Source organism: Dasypus novemcinctus, chromosome 8 (genome assembly GCF_030445035.2).
Source record: "Dasypus novemcinctus isolate mDasNov1 chromosome 8, mDasNov1.1.hap2, whole genome shotgun sequence".
Lineage (NCBI taxonomy): Eukaryota > Metazoa > Chordata > Mammalia > Cingulata > Dasypodidae > Dasypus > Dasypus novemcinctus.
In genome coordinates, this window is record NC_080680.1 from 17,683,897 (window position 1) to 17,698,441 (window position 14,545).

A 14,545-nucleotide genomic window follows, 5' to 3' on the forward strand; every position below is an offset into this window, starting at 1 on the left:
GTAAAGAATTCAAATGTCTTTCAGTGGGTGAACTGTAGAACAAAATTGCAAAAGCCACACAATGAATACTGTTCAGTGATAAAATGGAAAATATTGATACAAACAAAAATTGGTATGAACTTCAAAGGGATTATACTTAGTGGAAAAAAATGTCAAAAAGTCATATACTCTTTGATTCCACTTATGTAACATTTTCAAAATGATAAAACTATCGAAATGGAGAGTGGATTAGCAGTTGTCAGAGGACTTGAATGATGGGTAGAAGGTTGGTAGGGGGATGGAATACACAAGATAGCACAAATGAGTTGTTTTACAGTGATGAAACAATTTCATACCTTATCTATGGTAGTGGTGATTTCACAAATCAATACAGGGGAGATAATTGCATAGCTCTCTCTATATATGTCTATATATAAACATGGCACACACACTGGAATGCAAGTTAAAAGAATGGTAAATCAACACTGTGAATTTAATTTACAGCACTGAATTATATATTTTGATGTGGTTACATGAGGAAATTGTATGTTATATATGTTACTAGAATAAACTTTTTAAAAAACCTATGGAACTGCACCACACAAATAATGAACCCTAAGTTAAACCATGGACTATAGTTAATAATACAATTATTAAAATGTGCCTCCATCAATTGTAACAAATATACTATACCAGTGCAAATTAATAATTCCAGGGTTTCCTTGAGTTCAGCTTCTTCCTGTGGCTTTTATTCTCTGAGTTTCATTCTGCTTTATAAAGAACTCCAATAACAGGATTAAGATCCACCTTGACTGAGGTGGACCACACCTTACTGAAATAATAACTTCAACAGAGTTCCTAGTTACATTGAGTTCTTACCCCCATGAATGGAATAAATTTAAGAACATATTGTTCTGGGTTACATACACTGTCAATCCACACCACACTTGCCATTATGTTGCATAGAAGTCCAAAATACTTCACGTAAAATTTTATTGAAACAATAACAGAATGCAGCAAGAAACAACACCAGTGTATAACAACCAACAGTTTCCTTAAATATGATATAACTGCAGCACCAGCCTCAGCTCCTGCATAGAATCATCAAGCTGGGATCAGAGGGCACGAGTACGGGACTCTGGGGTGGGTGTGTCTTGGATGTGTAAAAAGGCACCATGGAGGTCCCAGGACAAAATGAAATATTTTGAAGTTAATTTACAATTATATAAATTCCAATCCTAAATACTTCAATAGTCAGACCTTTAAGAAATCAGTTATATTTCCTACACGATGCCCAAAGTTTTCTAAAATTTAAGTAAAGTAACGGTAACTTTCCTTTACTTTAACGTTACTTTAGTCCAGTTCATATTCATGTTTTCCCCACCGTCTCCAATGTCTAAGAAAAAACGGTTGCTACTTCCTTCGGAATCTGATCAGGATAACGCATTGCATCTGGCGGTCAAGTTCAACTTTAATCCTTAGCCTCTGCGAGCTCTGTGAGTACCTGGATTAAGTTAGACCTTTAAAACCTTCAATCTCCCAATTTTCCACAAAGAGGAAACAAGGTCAAAGTTCCTACAGAGAGGGGAAGCGAAGGTTTGTGGGAAATGTAGTGCGGTCTTGTTCAGGACGTATCGCGCAGTACTGTGGGAACGAAAGGCTACGTTTCTGCGCATGTGCAGCCGCGCAGAAGCGGTTTTTCTTTAGGTCCTCTCAGTTTTGCCCGCAAGCCGTGAATCCTGGTAAGCTTCACAGGGTGAAGTTTGCGCAGCTTGGATAAGAGCGCTTGGGGAGCAGCCGGGAGGGGCGGACTTATGTTTGGGGAGCAAGAATGGGAAGTCCGTGGGAAAACCTACGGCCCATCAATCAACCGTGCGCGCCCCCGGCTCTTGTGTCTGCATCAGGAGGCAAAGGTTGGCGATCTCCGGCCCCGCGGGCTCCCGGGGCGCAGAGGGTACCGAGTCGTGGTCAGGAGAAGGTTCTCGATGTGAGCCCAGGGTGCGGAGACCTTGTGTCCTTCCCACGTGCGGCACAACCGGGGAAAAGCCCTTGCGGAGGCGGGAGGTCAAAAGTGTTTGTTTATAACCGTGATGGTACGTGGCAGGAATAACAGGTCCTGCGTCTGCGGGCTCTGGAGACAAACTCCAAGTAAATTCCTGGTCTGCCACTTGTCATCAAGCGGGGAGATAAGGAAACTGGGTAAGAGTTCACTCATCCACAAATGACGTTATTAAAAATGACTGCGTCAGGACGTTGTTCTGAAAGTTAGTTGTGTCTCTTGTGCCAGGTACAAAACACGAAGTGACAAGGGCTTTTTTGGAATATACTTTTTTTCTTTTCATTGGGTGGCTTGTGTTAACTTCACAACCACTATTTTTCGATATAATTGTATACATTTTAAAAAAATTGATGTTCGAGGGAGTGGAGTGAAGTGCCCAGGTCACATGCTGGCTGGTGGAGAAGCTTGGATTCAAAGGCTCGTGTGCTTTACTCCCAGCCTGAGGCTCTTTTGTCATATCGTACCCTCCTAAAATCAACATTGCAGCCTTCACAGCGATGAGTCATCCCAAGTCACTGGTGATACGTAAATAAAATGTAGATAGTACACTCTTGTAGTGCTAGTGTCTTTTTAGATCCCTTGGGTCAAAGTTCTCTTTAAGTCTGATTTTATACGGAATTCCGAGAGTCGGATTTTTGGCCCTGAAATTAATTTGTCTCTCACGTTTAGGTCTCAGATCCCTGGGACAAAGCAGCCCTCACGTGATAGGAACTAGGGGACCTCTGGGAACTGAAATATTATCTGGAAGTGAATGTCCCTGTGATTTTTCACTTCTCACCAGCGCTTCAGCACAGAGACAGAAGAGTCCAGAATGGAGCAGGTTCTGATTTGCTTGGCCAGAAGCAGTTCTTGATTTCCCTGCCAGAATGAACCACAACTGATGTCCACCTCCTGACACAGGCTCTATGACGGTAGAGAGCTTAGCCCAGCTTTTAGAAGAGTGAGGTGAGCTGGGAAGCCCAGAAACAGGCTAGACAGGAAAGACCCTTTCATGGGAAAGGTTGTATGGGAAAGGTCTGGAAGCAAGTGAAAAACAGCCAGAGGTTAGGAAATTTTGTTTCCACCCATCCTTAAAGGGTTCCTATTGCCTTCTTTCTCCACTCTGTGCTTATGCACTGCTATGACTCATATCCATTTCCTCAGGTAACACTACTGACATTATCAGAGAAGCCTAAAAAATGATTCACAAAGGGATTCTTTAGTTATCTACTTCATACTCTTCGAAAGTTTTAAAGATATTGGGCCTGAATGGAGCAGTAACTTGTCTAGGGACATAGTTTTTTGTGTGTGGCAGAGACAGAAGGAAAACAGTGCATTTCACTCTCTCACAGATAAGTCAACTGGAGCATCTTATCAAAAAGGTCTTTTGAGAAACTGCATCACAGTTAAAACATAATTTAAAGTCCTTGCCTTAGAGCATCCTCATTTCTTTTTCTCTGCTGTCTTTCTATGCCTTTCTTTGCCAAGGGGTAAACACTGTTGCTGAGAAGATAGATAAACGATGCACTCTAAAGAAAGAATGATGTCTAATCCTTTGCTCTGTAATTCAGCTAATCCTTTTTGTTATTTCTTTGTGTTTATCAGAAAGATACAGACATTATAGTTAAATCGACTATAAATAGTTATAAAAAGTTAATAAATAAACTTGAGAAAGTTTATTATATTCATCCATTTGAACAGCTGCAGGTTAAAACCCCACGATCATTTCAGAATGACTCGTGAACAGATAATGCTACCTCAGCATGGTCCCGCTCGTACCAAGGCCCAGAGTGTCTCCATAGAGAGGCTTCTTCCCAGCCGTAGTATTCGAATTTTAGTAGATAAATGTTGGAGTCATAAGTCTCACCAAATCTTGTGACCCCTATTCTCTTTTTGTCTCCCCAGCTGAACTATCACAGTTCTCCGCAATCTCCTAAGAACTGTAGAAAATGAAAAAGTCTCAGGTAAGCTGTTTGTTCTTTCCCTACTTTGTATTGTAACAGATTTAGGAAGTTTATAAGGGTCCATACATTAATTGGAAAAGGAGAACTAGAAATAGATCAAGTCAATATTGAGGGAAGATTTCTCCATTAATTTTGATGTTTGCTGTTAACTTTTGGTAGGTAACTTATATCAAGACAAGTAGTTTCTATCCAGTTACCAGTTTGCTGAGATGTCATATTAGTCATGAATTTACCTTGAATTTGGTATTTTTTGCTTATCTATTGAAGGAAAGCCATAGTTCTTTAATCAATAAATGCTGTGAATAGTATAATCTATTTTCTAATATTATTATAGTCTTAAATTCTTTTATAGACCATACTAATTAATGGGGAGTTTTTCTTGCATATGTTCCTAAGGGTTTTGTTGTTGCTTTTATTGTTTTGGTAATATTATGTATAGGATTTTTATTTCTGTATTCTCAAATAGATTAGACTATCATTTTTTCTGTGTTCTGTTTTATTCATGTTATCATGGTTATAGTCTCAAAAGGCAATGAGATTCTGCTCTTTTTCTTTCGAATAATTTGGATGAGAAAATTTTCTGTTGTATATTTTTGTTAAACTTCCAGATAAAATTGGGCCTTTGGGGACTTTCTGTTTGAAGAATTTAATTTTTGAATTGATTTATGAAATAGACCCCTATCTATGCTGAATTTTTATTTTTTCTTCATTCAAGTTTGGCTTTATATTTTAACAGAAAAGTATTTATTTTTATTTACATTTTTAACTGTATTTTCATGAACTTGTTCATGATATTCTCTTAGAATTTTAGAGTCATTATCTGTTGTTATATGAGTAATTACTTCTTTGATAAGTTTTTAAATTTTATTTAAGTATTGAGGCTGCTGATCAGAAAAGACAAAATATGTTCTAGTTGGCCCATTTAAGAACCTAAAATTTCAGGGTTCTAGGTTCTTAGTATTTTGTGCTAGGAGTGTTCTCTAAATATTTCAGTAGGGAAAACGTACCCTCACCATATTTGTGGTCTTCACCTCTATACACCCAACTGTAAGCACATTTAATAAGAAGAATATACTTCTCCATTGAATTGCCTTGGCACCTCTGTTCTAGGTGCTTTGAATATGTTGTTTCTTTTTGGACTCTGTTCACTTGTTGATCTGTGTTTATCCTTTTGCTAATACCTCACTGTCTTGGTTAGTGTCTCTTTACAGTAAGTCTTGAAATTTGGTCATGTGTTTTCCAACTTTATTCTTCTTTTTCATAATTGTTTTGAATATTCTTTTTTAAAATAAGCTTATCTAAGTGAAGCCTGCAGAAATTTTTATTTTGATTGCATGACATCTTGACCATTTTGAGTCTTCCAGAACATGAACCACCATATCTTTCTCCATTTATCCTAGTGATAACAGAGGCTTTTGACCTGAGAAAGATAGCTTTGATATGTATTTTTTAGAAAGATTTATGTATTTCTTTATCCTACTCTCCCACCCCACACCACCCCCGTTGTCTGCTCTGTGTCCATTTGCTTGTGCCATCTTCTGTTCCTGCTTGTCTTTTCTTTAGGTGGTGCCGGGAACTGATCCTGGGACCTTCTGGAGTGGGAGAGAGGTGCTCATTCTCTTGCACCACCTCAGCTCCCTGATCTGCTGCTTCTCTTACTGTCTCTCCTCTGTGTCTTTTTTTGTTGTGTCATCTTGCTGTGCCAGCACCCCTGCCCAGGTCAGCACTCCACTTGGGCCAGCTCACTGCATGGGCCAGCACTCCACTTGGGCCAGCTCATGGTGCAGGCCAGCCCTCCACGTGGGAGAGCTTGCTGCGTGGGCCAGCTTACCTTTACCAAGAGGCCCCAGGAATTGAATCCTGGACCCATATGGTAGACAGAGCCCAATTGCTTGAGCTATGTCTGCTTCCCAATGTGTATTTTAAAAGAATAACTCTGATACTGTTCGAGAATAGACAGGGTTGGTGGGGTCCCGGTGGTAGTAGTGCAAGCACGAACAATGTAGGTGACTATTTCAGTAATCCTATTAAGAAATGGCACTCTTAAGGGTGTTAGCAGGCTTGGTACCTCGAAGTCATCAGATTCTAGATGTACTTTGAAATTAGAGCCAAAAGAATCAAAGTGCTTGTTTCCCCAGAGTGTTGCTAATAGACTGTATGCTGTCAGACGTTTTGACTTGATATCAATTTGATACAAACACATGTCTGTTGAGTTTTTTTTTCCCTCCCCTTCCACCCCCATCCCCCACCTCACTGTCTGCTCTCTGTGTCTGTTCACTGTGTGTTCTTCTTTGTCTGCTTGCATTCTTGTCAGCGGCACTGGGAATCTGTGTCTCTTTTTGTTGTGTCATCGTGCTACTTCCGTTCTCCGTGTGTGTAGTACTCCTGGGCAGGCTGCGCTTTTTTCATGCGGGGTGGCTCTCCTTATGGGGCATACTCTTTGCATGTGCCCCCCCCCCCCCCATGCAAGGGACACCCCCTGCATGGCACGACACTCCTTGCACACATGAGCACTGTGCGTGGGCCAGCTCACCACATGGGTCAGGAGGCCCTGGGTTTGAACCCTGGACCTCCCACGTGGTAGGCAGATGCTCTATCAGTTGAGCCAAATCCACTTCCCTTCTGTTGAGTTTTAAGTTTTCATTTTCTTGTGAGTAAGGTGGAATTGCTTTTTGTGTTTATGACTCATTTGTATTTTTTTAAGGGTGGAACAATAAATAAGTATCTATTTGCAGGTATATGACTTTTTACCTAGAAAATTAGGGAGAATTTTATGAACAACTCTCAGACTTAATAACAGAGTTCAATTAAGATATACTACATCACCATCCCAGGGTCCACAGAGTAGAGGAGTGGAATGTGGACTGGAGTGGACTTGCTGATATTTTACTATAAAACTGGCCAGTAATGGAAGAGGTTTTAGCATCGAGGTGGAGAAAGTGGCCAGTAGTTGCTGAGGGTAAGGAGAAAGTAGAAGAGATGTGATGTCGGGGCATTTTTGGGACTTTGAGTTGTCCTTAATGATATTGCAGGGTCAGATGCTGGACCTTATGTGTCCTGCCATAACCCAATGAATGTACTGGGAGAGAGGGCGAACTACAGGGTAAACTATTAACTATGTAACTATGTGGTGCAGCAGTGCCCCAAAATGTGTTCACTGAGTGCGATGAGTGTGCCACAATGATGAGGGAGGTTGTTGGTGTGGAAGGAGGGGGTGGGAGGTATACAGAAATCTCTTATATTTTTTAGTGTAACTTTTTTTGTGTGATGTATATATCTTCAAAAATATATAATTTATAAAAATGATGTGGTGGGGGATGGGGAGAGGGTTATATGGGAACCTCTTATGTTTCTTGTTTTTTTTTAAGTTTCTTAATGTAACATTCCTTGTGATCTATTAATTTTAATTTAAAAAAATTTTTTAAAAGAAAAAATAAAGTATAAAAAATGTTAAAAAATAAAATAAAAAATTTTAAAAGTCTGTCAAAAAAAAAAAAAAGATATACCAATACAAGAAATCTAAACAAAGAACAGGAGCTTGCTTTATAAAGGCAAAAACCCATTATACAGTGCAAGGGAAGAAATATCCCATCCATAACAGCAACAACAAAAAATTGGACATTATCTAACAAAAACATATAATACCTGTATGAAGAAAAATATAAAGGCTTACAAGAATATTTTAAATATAGTTCTTTAAAAAAAATGTTTATTTATTTATTTCTCTCCCCTTCCCCACCCCCACCCCAGTTGTCTGTTCTCTGTGTCTATTTGCTGCTTCTTCTTTGTCCGCTTCTGTTGTTGTTAGTGGCACGGGAATCTGTGTCTCTCTTTGTTGCGTCATCTTGTTGTGTCAGCTCTCCATGTGTGCGGCACCATTCTTAGGCAGGCTGCACTTTCTTTCGCGCTGGGCGGCTCTCCTTACGGGGCGCACTCCTTGCGTGTGGGGCTCCTCTATGCGGGGGACACCCCTGCGTGGCATGGCACTCCTTGCGCGCATCAGCACTGCGCATGGGCCAGCTCCACACGGGTCAAGGAGGCCCGGGGTTTGAACTGCGGACCTCCCATGTGGTAGACGGATGCCCTAACCACTGGGCCAAGTCTACCACCTTAAATATAGTTTTTTTTTAGCCAATTAAATCTTTTTCTTTTTCTTTTTTAATGGAAAAGATCACACAATTTGCTAACAATCAAAATTTGTTTTAAAAAGGAAGAAGAAAACAGTAATCCCCCCCTCTGGACAAACCCTCCTTTTCCCTGTAAGTTGGGGTGGGGGAAGAGGCTAAATAAGTGCTTTTTCAGGCCCTATCCTGTTCAGGGATCCCTCAGAACAACCCCCTCCTACTCTCTGTCTCTTCTCTCCTGAACTCCCTCTGTCTGCAGAGTAATACGGTATACTGGGCTGGGACAGGGGGGCATGGCAGGGAGGGGGTGTGCCTGGGGTGGGGGCGTCCGTGAAGCTGGCTGCTGGACACTCACATTCTAACAGGAAATAAAAAATCATGTCAGAATGTGTTTGCGTTTTATAATTTCATAGCTATTTTTTCACCATGTAAAAAAGTTTATATTTATCTTCATATAATTAAAAAGTTGACTCCATTTAAAGGCCTGTGATACAAGGGTGGGGCGAGAGCTTCTCTCTGTACAGTCACACTGTATAGGTTAAGAAACCCGTGCTCCCTGGGCTGGCCAGGGTGACAGGGCTGGGTGAGGTTTCAGCACCATCTCCTCATCTGTTGTGTTTGGGGCCAGCCTGGACCTGAGACACTTGGCACCCTCCATCTACCTGGTGCCAAGGTTCTTGGTGGTCCTGGGCTGACCTTGGTTTCCAGGGGGCTGCATCCTGCCCTGGCTCTAGTCCCCAAGTCCAGGCCATCCTGAGAGAGGAGGACAAGGCTGTGGCTTTCGGCAGAATGCCCAGGGAACAGGCCTGGCTGGCACAGTTGCACTGTTTCCCTTCCATGACAGGGGTGCTGAGGCTGGACTCTGCGGAGGGTGGCCAGGCACCGGCAGCCTTAGTGGGGCCCCCAGGCAATGGGCCCTGGGAGAGTCCCTTTCTTAGAAACTCCCTCCCCACTGACCCAAATCCTAAGTTCGCAGCCTCTGATTGATGCCCAGGAGGCAGGAGCCTCTGGGCGCCTCTCTGGTCCATAGCAGCCTGGGGACGCTGGGCCTAGCCGAGGGCTTACAGAGTACTGGAGGCCAGGCCAGCGGGGCCTGGACCACCCAGGGGCAGGACATACTGATAGGTGGGAAGGGCCCCTGTCTGGAGGGGGTCAGAAAGGGGTTGGGGGCATGTGCATATGTGCATGAGTGTGCATGCAGATGGGCACATACGTACACACACTTTTGCCCTGGGTAGCCACAGGCACACCTGGCCTCTGGGCATGCTGCAGTACCACCGTGGGCTCATCCACAGACTACTGTGGGGTTGCCACAGGTTGCAGTGGTGGTAAGGAGGCCCAGGTGCAGGGCAGCCCAGCTCAACAGTGCATGGGCACAGCTCAACAGCGCATGGGCACGCCATCAGGGGAGATCAGCCGGTGGTAGGCTGGGAGGTGCCACCAGGCTCCACCCAGACTTCTGTTTCCAGTGCTGGCCTTCATGGAACTGCTTGCTCGGGCTTGTCTCCTCAGGGTGGTAGCACCATTTGATGCGCACCACCATGTTGTTGCCTGGCAACTCCCACATGGTCTGCATGTGGTTGATGTAGTGCAGGTTGGGGCGTCCGGCCAACAGGAAGACCACGCATCAATCATCTCTTTCCCCTGCATTATGGCTTTGTAGAAGAGCTTGCAGGTCTTTTCCTTCATTAAACAGATTTTTAAGAAAAGAGAACAGATACCATATTTATGTATGAGAACACTATATATTTTAAAGCTATTTATTGTTCATGATATATTATTTTTTTCCGTTCCAAACAAAATGGATTTTTGTTAAGCATTTCCTCGTTAACTCTTATAAGTTAAGACACAAAATTGTCAACCCGTGTGGAGCTGGCCCATGCGCAGTGCTGATGGTTGCAAGGAGTGCTATGCCACGTAGGGAAGCCCCACGCGCAAGGAGTGCGCCCCGTAAGGAGAGCCGCCCAGTGCAAAAGAAAGTGCAGCCTGCCCAAGAATGGCGCCGCACACATGGAGAGCTGACACAACAAGATGACGCAACAAAAAGAAACACAGATTCCCATGCCGCTGACAACAGAAGCGGACAAAAAAGAACATGCAGCAAATAGACACAGAAAACAGACAACTAGGGGGGGCAGGGGGAAGGGGAGAAATAAAAAAAACAACAACCCAACAGAAACAGGCCATGCATATATGGACAGTAATATGGACAGTAAAACAGAGGTGGCTTTAAAATCAAAGAGGAAATGAAGTGCTGTTTCATAAATGGGTTGTGGGCTAGTAATAAGTGTGGGAAAAATTAGTAACATAAATCTCACTCTTTATACATTCAGAGGGAATTAATAGTCAAATGCGTAAATAATAACTGGTCTATCAAAAAGAAGAAATACAAGTAGAAGATACATGAGATTTTCTCTTTTAAATATCAAAAGGTCTCTCATAACATGACATCAAAGCCAGGAATCATAATGTAAAGTGGTGGCAAGTGGTTACATAAATTTTATTTTTAAGTAGAGATGTTGTGGGTTTACAAAAATATCATACTTAAAATAAATAGTTCCCATATGCTACCCTATTATTATCACCTTATATTATTGTGTTGCATTTGTTAAAGTGTAATTCATGGTAGTGACAGAGTAAAGGAGAAGAATCGTGTGCTCATATGACTGATTTTATGTATTAATAGTAAATGAGCCTCCATGTTGCTCAAATGTGGCTACTCTCTAAGCCAAACTCAGCATATAAATGCATTACCTTCCCCCCAACATGGGACATGACTCCCAGGGATGAGCCTCCCAAACACCTAGGATTACTACCAAGCACCAGCTGGTGATGCAACTGGAAAAAGATCTTGACTAAAAGGGGAAAATGGTAAAGTCAAATGAATTTATCTGACTTAGAGACTTCAGAATGAGTTGGGAGGTCATCAGAGAGGTAATGCTTATGCACATCTCACCAGGATCTCATAGAAGGCCAAAGTAGATACTACCCCAAATAGTGGGATTCCTAAGGGCTACAGAGACACCTGGGGCCCATGGTCCTGGCATATAGCTCTAGAGTTTGATGCCTTGCCAGTGGCCCCTACCTTGGAGTTTGTGCTACCAAGTGTGACAGAGTTGGACTCAGATGGGACTGCTCCTCACATGCCTCTTCTGTCTCTTTTATTGAACCTATAGTTGGTGCTGGAGTTGGTAGGTGTATGTCCAAGAGACTTGAATCCCTGGGCAGTCCGTCTGCCAGCTGGGCCCTGAGCCTCAGCAGAGTCTCAGCACCTACTCTCCAGTTCATTGGACTCATTCAGGACCACAAACAAGGAGGTGAGGATGGACAACCGACATACCAAGGAACTGCAAGCAAGAGAGTCCTTTCCATCAGCTATATGGTATCAAAGCCCCCTGTCAGTTAGAGGTGGAGTGGGCATCACCATCCCAGAATCCTCAGGATTGGAGAATAAAATATGGACTAGAGTGGACTTACTGGCATTCTGCTATAGACTTATTGTGACTCTAGCAATGGAGGAAATTGTATCATTGATGTGTGACAGTGGCCAATGGAGTTGCTGAAGACAGAGAGAGGGAAAAAGAGGTGTAATATGGGGGCATTTTCGGGACTTGGAATTGTCCTGAATGATACTGCAAAGACAGATACAGGATACTATATATCCTGCCATAACTTAAAGAATGGAGTGAGAGAGAGTGTAAACTACAATGTAAACTATAATCCATGCTTAGTGGCAAGGCTCCAAAATGTGTTCATCAATTGCAATGAATGTACCACACTAATGAAAGTTGTTAATGTGGGAAAAGTGGGAGGTGTGGGGAGTGGGGCTTATGGGAATCCCCTATATTTTTTATGCAACATTTTATGTAATCTATATATATTTTAAAAGTAAATTTAAAAATATATTTTAAAAAATAGTAAATGAATTTGAGAATACATAATACCCACTCATGAGAGTTCTTAACATACTAGGAATAAAAGCTATCATACATCTGATGTATGATAGCTAAAAATGACCTAGTATGATAATATTATACATTATAACTTCATACAGAATACTTTTCTCTTGAGATTGAAAGTACCTTATTGGAAATTTTAACCAGGGATATTAAGAAAAAAAGACAAATAAAAGGTACAAAGTTAGAAAGGATGAAATAAAACTCCCATTTTTCAGACATGACATAATTGTGTATATAGAAATCCAGACTGAAAAATCTAATGTAAACTATTAGAATCAACAAGTTATGTTAGCAAGAGGCAGCAAATGAGGTCAATATTTTTTAAAAATCAGAATCATTATCTATATCCCAGCAACAAACAATTAGGAAGTGAAAGTTTATAGTGTGACATCTTCTACAGAAGCATCATTAAATACTAAATTTGAGAATCACTCTTTGTTTCTCTCTGTATCGGCCTTATCCATACCTCAACCTCCTGAAGCATTTCCTCTGACCTTGTATAGAGACCTGTCCTCATCAAGATTTCCTACAGTTAGGATCATCATAGACATTGGTTTGAAACTCACAAGAGTAAACATGGTAAGTGTTATTTCCTAAGGTGTGTTCCATCTCACCTGTTTGTGGACCCTTGAGATTGACCAGAAATGTGCTGTTACAGGCATTGGTGTCATTCAGGGACGTGGCTGTGGAGTTCACCCAGGAGGAGTGGCAGTACCTGGGCCCTGCTCAGAGGACCCTGTACAGAGATGTGATGCTGGAGAACTACAGCCACCTCGTCTCAGTGGGTGAGCAGATCCTCACATGAAACTCCCTATTGAGTGCACTTCTGTTTTTGTTTTTATTTTTTAATATTAGTCTAGTATATTTAACAGAAAATAAAATTCAGTGCTTTTCAGTATACAACTCTGATGAGTCTTGAGAAATGTATATGGTTCATTACTACCAACAAAATCATGATTTAGAATATTCATTCCCATTACCTCAAAACGTTTTCCTGTTGCTCTTTGCAAGAGGTCCTCTTCCTCCATCCCTCTGACCCTGGTAGCCATTAATTTGTTTCCTATTGCAAAAGTTTTGCCTTTTCTCGAATTTTATATAAGTAGGATTATTAAGCATATACTCCCTTTTGCCTAGTTTTTTCACTCTTCATAATGCTTTTGGAGGCAAGCATACATGTGTTTGTGTGTATCAACAGTTCAGTCCCTTTATCCCATGTAGTAGTCCTTTGTACACATATACTACAGTTTGTTATCACTTATAGTTGATAGACATTTTTTTTCTTCTCTGGGGCTATTATGAATAACGTTTGAACATCTGCATACCACTCTTTGTATGAACATCTGGTTTTTTTTGTTTTTTGTTTTTTAAAGATTTATTTATTTTATATATTTCTCTCCCCCCCCCACCCCGGTTGTCTGTTCTCTGTGTCTATTTGCTGCGTCTTCTTCTTTGTCCACTTCTGTTGTTGTCAGCGGCACAGGAATGTGTGTTTTCTTTTTTGTTGCATCATCTTGTGGTGTCAGCTCTTCGTGTGAGCGGCACCATTTCTGGGCAGGCTGCACTTCCTTTCGTGCTGGGCGGCTCTTCTTACGGGGTGCACTCCTTGCACTTGGGGCTCCCCTACGTGGAGGACACCCCTGGGTGGCATGGCACTCCTTGCGCACATCAGCACTGAGCATGGGCCAGCTCCACACGGGTCAAGGAGGCCCAGGGTTTGAACCGTGGACCTCCCATGTGGTAGACGGACGCCCTAACCACTGGGCCAAGTCTGCTGCCTGAACATCTGTTTTTGTTTACCTTGTGTAAACAACTAGGAGAAGGTTTTTTGGGTCTCCATATTTGTATCTGAAAAAAGCTGCCAAATGCACTCAACCTGGCTATGCTGCCTTCCTTGCAAGCATTTTGTCTCTATCTTTAGCCTGCCATCTTATTTTGTTAAATAGGGTTTTTTTAAAGAAGAAAGTATTTTCAGGATTTTTTGTGGGTTTTGCATATAATTTTTATAAAAAATATTTTATAATGAAATAATTACAAATTCAAAGGAACTAGCAAAAGTTTTATTCTTCATCAAGTTTCTTCAAAAGTTACATCCTCTTTAATGATCATACAATATAAACACCAGTAAATTAACATTTCTACAATGTGTGTGAATAGTTCTGTGCCATTTTATCTCCTGCTTAGTTTTGTGTATCCATAACTGCCATCAAGATACAGAACTATTCTAACAGCTCAAAGATGTCTGTGGTGCGTCCCCTTTATAGTTACACCCATGTCCCCTCTCCCACCATTCCTAACTTCTGGCAACTACAAATCTGTTTTCCATCTCTATGATTTTTGTCATTTCAAGAATGGTATTTAAATGGAATCATGCAGTATGTTATGTGCGATTAGCTGTTTTGCTCCTCATAATTCTCTTGTGATCCATCCAAGTTATAGTTCATATAAATTGTCCATTCCTTTTATTGCTACACAGTGTTCCAT

The 14,545-nt window shown here is 41.6% G+C and overlaps 1 protein-coding gene across 6 annotated transcripts in view; it reads left to right on the forward strand.

The window, feature by feature from the left end:
• The first annotated feature begins 1,612 nt into the window (after positions 1–1,612).
• Positions 1,613–14,545, forward strand: part of LOC101432390 (zinc finger protein 782-like) — a 29,663-nt gene continuing 16,730 nt past the window's right edge. For 2 of the 6 annotated variants that reach the window (XM_058301526.2, XM_071216632.1), the window contains exons 1-6: positions 1,642–1,721; positions 2,820–2,983; positions 3,923–3,981; positions 11,282–11,422; positions 12,546–12,643; positions 12,723–12,849. In XM_058301526.2, coding sequence (XP_058157509.2) covers positions 11,305–11,422; positions 12,546–12,643; positions 12,723–12,849 — 343 coding nt within the window. In that variant the 5' untranslated portion in view covers positions 1,642–1,721; positions 2,820–2,983; positions 3,923–3,981; positions 11,282–11,304. Of the gene's footprint in view, positions 1,722–2,819; positions 2,984–3,922; positions 3,982–11,281; positions 11,423–12,545; positions 12,644–12,722; positions 12,850–14,545 lie in introns of all 6 variants that reach the window. The other 4 variants (XM_071216633.1, XM_071216635.1, XM_071216631.1 and 1 more) reach the window with 4 other exon arrangements.